Below are 10,030 nucleotides of genomic sequence, written 5' to 3' on the forward strand. Positions count from 1 at the left end.
AAAGGACAACCTTATCTTTCTTGTGGGAATAGTTTTGAACTCAGGTGAAAGAAAACTGTCTCATGTAAATCACAAAAAGAAGTTTCCTCCCAGCAAAGGGGGAAAAGACAGCTGCACGAGGGAGGGACGGCCAGCTCTTCGGATGGGGAAGACGGGCGCAAAGAATGTCAGAAGAAGAGACAGAGCGCCGTAGATAAAGAGGAGGGCATTTCCTCCCAACCAGGAAACAACGGACCCCCCGAAGTCCACCTTCCACCCAGGGGGTACCCACTGCCCCACAACCACAGACAACTGAGAGCTGTGATCCTCTGACAGTCCCATTGTCAGACACAGAACTGGACGGTGCGGACCCTTGCCTTGGCTCAATGACTCCAGAGCAGGTAAATTACCCCAGTGAGAGCCTGGGTAGCTACCTCAGCCCAGCGAGGGTCCAGCAGTTCGTGCTCACCATGGGGATGCAGACAGCTACCCCAGAGGCAGGACAGTCAAAAGGACAACGGTATCCCCATAAACTGGGGGTTAAAGAAGGTTCATTTGCTATCGTATAACAGGACACCCACTCAGTAGGTGGGTTCTGCTGAAGCCACAGCTAAATAATAAGAGACTGGATGGTTAATAAAGGGAACTGGAAATAGGATAACTGTAAATTTGAGTAATTCAATCTGTTCTTTGTAATGTTAAGACATGCAATGTATATATCTATGAACGACATGTCAAATTGTACAAGTACCAAAGATTTATTTCTATGAATAAAGTATATTTTCAAATAAAAAAAAATCAATTTATTTTTTAAAACACATTGTATATAAACAAAGACCTTTCCAGCAGAAATATTTTGAATTATAACATACAGACACTTAAAATGTATTACAGAATAATAATTTAGAATCTGAAAAGATTAGTAATTCTGTTTCAGGAGGTGATTTAAGTTTGTTTCTTCATTGTTAATCCCCAGTGCATATCTTGTCCAAGGCTGGACCAGGATATATTTACAAACCAAGGATCAACCAGTAGCACAATGACATCACTGCAGTTCTGACTCGATTTTCTCTGTAAATTAATAATTTTATCAGATCTAACTTTTAAAAAAGACTAAAGCTGAAAGTTATCTACTTCAAACTGTGTTACTGCATGTGTTCACAACACTGCATTCTTTGCTGGAAGCTGCAATGCTGGTACACGATAGACTGAGCCTGAAATCTGAAAGGCTCTCCAATGCAGTTGTGTTCAATCTTAGAAAAGGATTAGACATGTGCATTGTATTAGGATTTACAGGGAATCACAGCAGCAGTGCAATCTTCTCCACAGCATAAACAATGCTTTTCCACCTTTAACCAGTATTCCTGTTTTAACCAAGTTGCTGTAGATGTGCTATCATCAGTCTCAATTACAAAACTATCCAAATCATTATACCCCAAATTTTAAAGTACAACTTTTGAAGAATTGATAATCAAGGCATGCTGTACCTATTATCTTTTCTTGTAGCATAATCTGTGCAAGTAGTGAAACTATTGGTAAATCTAAGGCTTCACAAATCCACAAACTCGAAGATCAGGTTAAAGCCTTGTTTCCTTTGCACAACCTAAGGCCACAGTCAGCATTTTAATATACCCTTTAAAAGAACCTGTTAACATAAGAGACACATGGTCATTCTGTAGAACTCCCTGTGCCTGGATATGAAAAGGACTATTTCATTTTCCCCCTGAGTCCACTGACATGAAGTAAAAAATGTTACAGTAAACGATAAAATCTCTTTTATTCCTAAACACGTGCAGTGTTCAATCTAACTCATAGTAACAAAAATAAAGAGTCCCAGAATGGTAATTGGAGGACAATTTATCTGAACTAAGCATGTTATTTTTCCCGTACTGCCTACATCACTTGCTCGTTGTTACAACCGATTTATTCTTTGTTCCAACTGCAACAGCTGATTGGCCATGTCGCAGGGAAGGTCAGTATTGACCTGATCGTCAAAGTATTTTCGGATCTCTTTGATTTCCTCTTCCCAGAATTCTTTGTCAATACTGAAGATTTCGTCCATGTTCACGTGACCGAGACCATTGAGGTTGAGGGCACCGTCTGCCGGAATGTAGCCCAAAGGAGACATCTTGGCGCAGTCCTCTCCCTCGATTCTCCGGAACATCCATTCCAGGACTCGACAGTTCTCCCCGAAACCCGGCCACAGGAAGTTGTTCTGTTTATCTTTGCGGAACCAGTTGACATGGAAGATCTTGGGAAGTTTTGAGCAGGTCCTGTGCTCCATGCTGAGCCAGTGCGACAGGTACCGCCCAAAGTTGTAGCCAAAGAAAGGCCGCATGGCGAAAGGGTCATGCATAATGATCTTACCTGAGAAACAATGACAAGAGGAACAGTGAACAACTGGTTTGGAGATGACAACAAAAAATAAATTAACTGCACATTAATATGGGGACAAATGACTCCACACTCTGTCTCATATAAAGTCGCCATAGTTTTACCAGGATTTAGGGCTTCTCTCTCATTACAGCGAGATGATTGGTAGCTGTTTAACCTGAGGGTCACGGTAACCTTGGTGGCACGGTGGCACGGTGGTTAGCACTGCTGCCTCAGCGCCAGAGACCTGGGTTCAATTCCAGCCTCAGGCGACTCTCTGTGTGGAGTTTGCACGTTCTCCCCGTGTCTGCGTGGGTTTCCTCCGGGTGCTCTGGTTTCCTCCCACAGTCACAAAGATGTGCAGGTCAGGTAAATTGACCACGCTAAATTGCCCGTAGTGTTAGGTTAGGGGTAAATGTCGGGGTATGGGTATGGATGGGTTGCGCTTCGGCGGGTCGGTGTGGACTTGTTGGGCTGAAGGGCCTGTTTCCACGTTGTAATGTAATCTAGAATCTAAACCTCAACTGGTGTGGAAACGAACCCACACTATTAGCAACACTCCACATTGCAAACCAGCTATCCAGCCAAGAGAACAAACCTACCCCAAATTTAAAGGGTCACATAGTCTAACCAGACCATAGGGCTGCTCTCTCATTACAGAGAGATGACTAATGATCATTTAACCTGAGGGTCACCACACACAGACAATATACTCTCCAAATTTAAGGTGACATGTTCTCTGTTGTATGTGTGAACAGAGCAAATGAATGTTATCAGATCTCACTCTGAGCCACTTGTCTCACTTTACATTAGGAACTGCAGGACATTATTCCTGATATACTCTGTATCCAGTGTTTTTGGTGTATTATTTCTCATTGATATTACTGTTGTCTGCCCAGTATTACTACTGTACTCTGTTGCTGTTTCTGTGCTCCACATTCCAGTGTTAGTGTTCTCTGTCCCAGTGTTAGTCTTTTGAATCCCAGTGTTGCTGTGCTCTGTGACTTGATGTTACATTGTTCTGTTTCAAACCATATGGTGTTACTGTGACGCAGTGTTAATGTATTCTATGTCAATTGTTACTGTGGTCTGTATTCCCTCCAGTGTCGGTGCATTCTGTGGCCTGGTGTTACTATGTTCTGAGTCTCAGTGTTACTGTAGTCTGTATTCCCTCCAGTGTTGGTGCATTCTGTGTCCTGGTGTTTCACTCTGTATCAGGTCCCGGGGTTATCCACATACCTTTGTGTTCTGCTGCAGCTGTAGCTTCTGATCTCATGGATGCCCCAATATAAACTCCATGCTGCCAGTTAAAAGCTTCATAAACCAGAGGGACACCTGTAATGGAATGACAGAAATGTCTGTGAAATAAGATTGTCAAAATAAAATTTTCAGGTAGTCCATTTTGGGCTGAAGTCAAAAAGGACGTTTTGGATCTGGATATACAAATTGTAGTGTTACGGTTTAATAGGCCATAAAGAAGAAACAAAACACAATGATTAATTTCTAAAGGGACAGAACTGAAACATAAACAAGTTATGTTAAACGGGGAGAGAGTTTGTTCGACTACATTTTGAACACTGTGCAGATTTCCAGCGTCCATTTTCACTAAAGGACAGAGATACCAGAGAAGGAGCAAAAAGCACTTTATCAGCATGAGCCCAGAACTGAGAGGTTGCACCTGTAAGGGAAAATTGAATTGTTCACAGTTGTTTTGTCTATAAAATAGAAGACAAACGGTCTCCAAGGAAAGGCCTTTAAGGTTATGCTTGACGGAGTAGGTGTAAAGATGGTTCCAAGGCTAAGGTCAATCAATAGACCGTGATGACAAACAAATCCAATTGTGAATTCTTGACCTCGAGGATTGAATGGAATTATTGAGGTGAGTACGCATTGCAGGGCACGATAAAAATAGACCATGGAGAAAAGGTTTATGTTGATAGGGTGAGACAGGGGCAAGCTCACATGGAAAACTGACCCTGGTGTAGAGGTGGGCCGAATGGCCTATTCTAATTACTAAAAATGTACTATGTCATTCCTGTATAGCAACCTGTTGTTTTTCTCTTGTAGTTGTTCAGAGGATATGGGCATCTCTGGTTATACCAGCATTTATTGCCCATTCTTAATTACCCAGAATGCAATTAAGAGGCAACCACATTGCTCTGGATGTGGAGTCACTTGTTGGACAGATCTGGTAGGATGGTAGCTTTCCTTCCTGGAAGGCCATTAGCTGAACCAGATGGGTATCTCCTGTACACGTATTCACTACATAATTAACAATTTAACACCATTACCCTGTTGTCCCACTTCCAGACTTTCACTAAAAATCTGTTGAAGAGTTTCTGAACTCAATGAGCAGCAGTCCTCTACAATACTACTGCAGTTAGGGATCAGTGTCTAATGTTTAGTTCTGGTGCTGTACAGTTTAGATTATTGTACCTTTTGGTCTCCGTCCTCCGAAGATAATTCCTTCAATGGGGACCCCTTCAGCAGACTCCCAGTTTGGGTCAATAATTGGACACTGTCTGGCAGGAGTACAGAACCTGGAGTTGGGGTGTGCACATGGTTCTCCATCATCAGGACTCCATTTTTTGTTTTTCCATGAAGTCACTGTGATACCTGGGGGCAGAGTTTCATCAATTCCTTCCCAGTAAACACCCCCATCGCTGGTTTCTCCCACATTGGTGTAGATGGTGTTCTTGCTGATGGTTTGCATTGCATTTGGATTTGTCTTCATAGATGTCCCAGGAGCTACACCAAAGAAGCCATTTTCTGGGTTGATTGCTCTTAGTTTACCTGTGGGAAGGCCCAATAAATGGATGCATTAATAAACTCATTGGATTTTCACCAGACAATAAAAAACAGATACTTCCTCAGTTAAATTATTTAATGACTGCCTTATTTCATTGGATCAGACCTTGCTCATCGAACTTCAGCCAGGCGATGTCATCTCCCACACACTCGACTTTCCAACCGGGTAATGTTGGATTCATCATGGCCAAGTTTGTTTTCCCACAAGCACTAGGGAATGCAGCAGCAAGGTACTTCTTCTGGCCTTTAGGATTGGTTACTCCCATGATCTGGGGAGGGAGAGAAGCTGATGAGGAAATGTAATTTATCCTGGTTTACATTCTAATCTCGTGTCCCTCTGTCTGAACGTTTGAATCAACCTGCTCAGCCAGAGGTAGGAACATTACCACTGCACCACCAGGCCCCTTTTTCTCAGCCTCTGTATTACTGGTGCACTAAAATTACCATAATACCACCTTCCACATGCCTCATGGCAAGCCATATATATTATGTGTACTATGAAGGATATCCTCATTGTCAAATCTCCAATGATGCTCAGCCAGTCTCCAATTATAGAATACTTATAAATGACTCCAGTAAAACACACAAAATATTTAATCTAACCTCAACCTAGTTTATTACAAGGCTCAGTGTCATTACTGATTGTTGGGGGTTCAGTATGAGGAGAAATATTTGAATTTTTCAATTCATTACTTCAAGATGGCCCAGCACACATGTCATGGGCACTTGAAGTATAATCACTGCATTTTGTCCAAAATGTGGCAATCAACAAGTGTACAGAAAATGTGACAATACCAACTCATTATTTTAGTGATGTTAGCTAAGGGACATATCTTAACCAGAATATCAGGGAGAAAACTTCAAAATAGCGGTGTGAGACCTTTTAACAGCCATGTGAGAGCACAAATGGGCCTTCAGTTTAACATCTCATCCTAAAGGCACTAGACTCAATGATGTTATATTCCTTTAGTGCTGCACCGATTGTCAACCTGGATAATGTTCCCAAGTTTCCAAATGCGGCTTAGATCCATGTACCCTGATTCAGAGACCAGAGAGCTAACAATGGTCGAGGCTTCAAGACCAGGGTTAAATATGAAATTCAGGTTATTACAGTTTGTCTGTGTCTCAGGAAAGAGGTTGTGTCTGAAAAGCTCCACAGATACATATGCAGAAGAGGGTTAACTCCTGTATGTGCTTACCAGCATGTGCTCAGCAAGCCAGCCCTCTTCTTCACCAATCCGGGAGGCAATGCGAAGAGCAAAACACTTCTTTCCCAGCAGCGAGTTACCTCCATAACCACTCCCGAATGAAATAATCTCCCTGTGCTGAGGGATGTGGGCGACCAGAGTTAGCTCAGGATTGCAGGCCCAGTTATTGACCAGTGGTTCTAAATATAGAGACAGATTGTCACCAAAGAGTTCATTACAAAACTGTTAGATTGGAGAATAAAACTCTTCTCTCTTTCCCTCTCCTACACCCAGATAGCAACAACTAATCTAAAGATGCTGAAACCAAACTCACTCTTTAGAGGTAAAGGACATCCGACTGAGTGAAGGCATTTGACAAACTGGCCATTGCCCAGGGTCTCCAGTACAGCTGATCCCATGCGAGTCATGATCCTCATGCTTGCCACGACATAAGGAGAATCTGTCAACTGGATCCCGATCTTGGACAAAGGTGATCCCACAGGTCCCATGCTGAATGGAATCAGGTACATTGTACGGCCTAGAGATTAACAGCAAGAGTATTAGAAGAGAATTAATCTTGATGAGAATTACTCTGGGATGGAATTTGTTTGATGGTCAAATCTTTATGAGTTCAGGTGGAGTGATAATCCCTGCTGCCTATCTGTCAGCAGTCACACGATTACGGGAGGAATAACAAACATTGGGAGCTATGCAAGAACAGATTAGGGTAGGATTATAAACCACAAGAGGGAAGCTCAGAATCTCGATCTATAAATCAAATTTTAACTCACTAGCAACTATCGTTTATGCAGCATGCACTATGAGCCACTGAAGGGTGAGTCAAGATAACATTTTAGCTGCCTTTCTGGCTGGTCTCATGCTGACCATTCAGCTGCTGTTGACTTTCATAAAAACTCATCTGGTTCATTAATGTTCTAGTGCTCCAAAAGCTTGTACTCCCCAAAAAAAAACCTGTTGGACTATAACCTAGTGTTGTGTGATTTTTACCTTTAGCCTAGACAGTGACACTTACATCCCAGGAACAAATATTTTGAGAAATCAATATCTAACTTTGTCACTACCCCATCACTGAGTGATAACTCACCACTTAGTGTGCCGGAAGAATAATTAAGAAATAGCACAGATTGAAATAATGTCAGTACCTTTCATACATTCTGGGAAACGTAGAGCGAGTGCCTTTTCAAATTCCTTCTCCGACAGCCAGCGCCCAAGTTGGCTGACCCCGCTCTTCGCTATGGGAATGGTATCTCTCTGTTCAGGGGTCACAATTACGGTTTTACTCTCCACACGGGCAACATCTCTGGGGTCTGTGCGAGCCAACCAGCTGGAAATGGTAAAAAACCAGATTCAGTCAGAGATTCCTGCACTCGGGCAGGTCAACCTCATTACAATTCAATAACAAATCACTGCAATGTGTGCTAAATCAGATTGAAAGGCTGAAGCTTAGAGCAGCTGCTTCATGTGCTCAATCTATCAGTGCTCTGAAAGTCCAGAAAGAACAGTGAGAATTCTGTAAGAAACACAGCTTTCATATTACATTTGTGTGTGTATGTGTCTGTGTGTGTGTGTGCCTCTGTGTCTGTGTCTGTCTGTTTGTGTGCAGTGGTAGAAGCAGCAATGAACTTGTATTCTGACTTTGCCTCTTCTACATGTTGGGGTGTGTGACAAGGTGAGTAGCAGCTGAATTAGTGTTCTGCTTGCCTCTGTGGCAATCTGCTCCAGTGAAGTTAAAAATCACACAACACCAGGTAATAGTCCAACAGGTTTAATTGGAAGCACACTAGCTTTCGGAGTGACGCTCCTTCATCAGGTGATTGTGTGACAATCACCTGATGAAGGAGCGTCGCTCCGAAAGCTAGTGTGCTTCCGATTAAACCTGTTGGACTATAACGTCGTGTTGTGTGATTTTTAATTTTGTACACTCAAGTCCAACACCGGCATCTCCAAATCATGCTCCAGTGAAGATCATCGTTTGCTTCCCATCAATGAGTTTTCATTACTTTTAAATCTAAGTCAGGATTTGCAGACTATGAACAGGTAGCAAACAAATTGACTGCATCTCAAGCAGGCATTTTTAACAACCATTGGTGAATGGAGGTGCCATACTGGTGGAACAGCATTACTTCTGAGCCTGGCCCTGATGCATGTCAGTGGGAGCTTGTGGAGATTCATTACTCTTTATATAACCAAGTTACACTTGACATGGGAATGTTTGTTATTGATGCAAAAGCAAATGGCAAAAATGGAAATTTGTATACCTAAAACTGAGAGGCACAATTACATTTCACTAAAATATATAGACTTGGAGAGAGAAAGCTGCTTACCAGTTCTGACACTTAGGTAAGCGTTTGATTATCCCTTGCTCTTCCATCAGACACAGAAGCTGCCTGTTCTCTTCTTCACTCCCATCACAGATGTGGATCTTGTCTGGTTGACATAGCTTTGCACTTTGTTCAACAAAGTCTCTCACTGCAGGGCTCAAGGCGCTCAGATCACCCTGAACCACATTCAGAGGGTGCTGGGGCTGAGATTGGAGTTGAGGGGCCATCTCTTCTACTGAAAATGGACCAGCAACGAGCTGTAAAACAATAATTATGTCACTGCTCAGAGTGGTTGGTATGACGTTGTGCCTTAATTATGGCAGAATGTTGACACACAATTTTAATAAGTATTACACATGCATACTATACACTGTGTTTCATGTAAGCTGATGGTGTCTTAAATTTACATTCAGATGCAGTCTGTATTGAAAGTGACATAATTCTTGCCAAAACTGCACAACTTTCCCAGCACAAAGAAAATTGAGATAGAAGACTGTGGAAGGATACTGTATAAGAATGGAAATAATAATCAATTCTCAATAATAATTCAAAATCTGCTTTAAAAACATAAATAATGTCAAAATAGTCAAATATATACTTTGTTCTACAATGCTGTCTATTTCCATAAACACTAATTGTCAATCTGTATTATACTGTATAGAGGTTCACCTACTTTGCTTGAGAGCTCTTTCAGAGCGGGTTCAGTTGATCAGTCAGATTTCTGACTTTTTCTTCTGTCAAGCAGCTTGAATTCTGAAGAGCTTCAAGTGTCTGATGAGTTTTTGCCATGCTGCCTGTGCCTTTAAATACAGAATGAAAGGACCTCCCATCGTTCAGGATAAGGGGGCTCGTCACGTTCGTCATTGATAGTGAACATACCTCATTGAAAACGCAGTTAATACATAATCCAGTGACACAAATCTGGACTCTTCATATTTGTTCTCACAATGAACAATCAATAGCTTTGAAAATATGCAAGAGCCGCACCTCCTGAGGGATGCAGTTAATACATAATCCAGCCGATAATCTCTTCCAACAATTAGTAATCGATAGCTGTTAAAATGTGCTACCTCTTTTCATTTCAGCTGAGCTATGCAAATTGCAATGCTTGCCGAATGTTCTAGTGTCAGACTCTGATACAGCTCTGATGCAACTTGCGTGTTGTTTGCTGATCCAAAAAAGTGCTGTGTGCGACTTATGGGGTGACATTCTTGACATTAGGATAGGGCTATCATTGTGCTGAGGCTCCAATCAGTCTTTACAAAGCTAGGCTACACCTCCAGAGTTGAAGGGCTGATAACATGGTCAGTTTCACTGTTTGTTGATTGGCTTGGAACGGGG

General features: G+C 42.1%; 1 protein-coding gene across 1 annotated transcript; it reads right to left on the bottom strand.

Annotated features, from left to right (window-relative positions):
* Positions 1-716: 716 nt before the first annotated feature.
* LOC122540774 (phosphoenolpyruvate carboxykinase, cytosolic [GTP]-like) lies at positions 717-9,512 on the bottom strand. The gene is made up of 9 exons (XM_043676987.2): positions 9,363-9,512; positions 8,693-8,946; positions 7,511-7,692; positions 6,682-6,885; positions 6,360-6,547; positions 5,267-5,429; positions 4,789-5,145; positions 3,592-3,687; positions 717-2,346 (listed from the first exon to the last, which is right to left on the bottom strand). The coding sequence occupies exons 2-9, from the start codon at positions 8,914-8,916 to the stop codon at positions 1,892-1,894; spliced, it is 1,869 nt and encodes a 622-aa protein (XP_043532922.2). The 5' UTR covers positions 8,917-8,946; positions 9,363-9,512; the 3' UTR covers positions 717-1,891.
* Positions 9,513-10,030: the final 518 nt, after the last annotated feature.

This window comes from Chiloscyllium plagiosum, unplaced genomic scaffold (assembly GCF_037043375.1).
Source record: "Chiloscyllium plagiosum isolate Xiang-an unplaced genomic scaffold, Cpla_swu_hap1 HiC_scaffold_15, whole genome shotgun sequence".
NCBI classification, from domain to species: Eukaryota; Metazoa; Chordata; class Chondrichthyes; order Orectolobiformes; family Hemiscylliidae; genus Chiloscyllium; species Chiloscyllium plagiosum.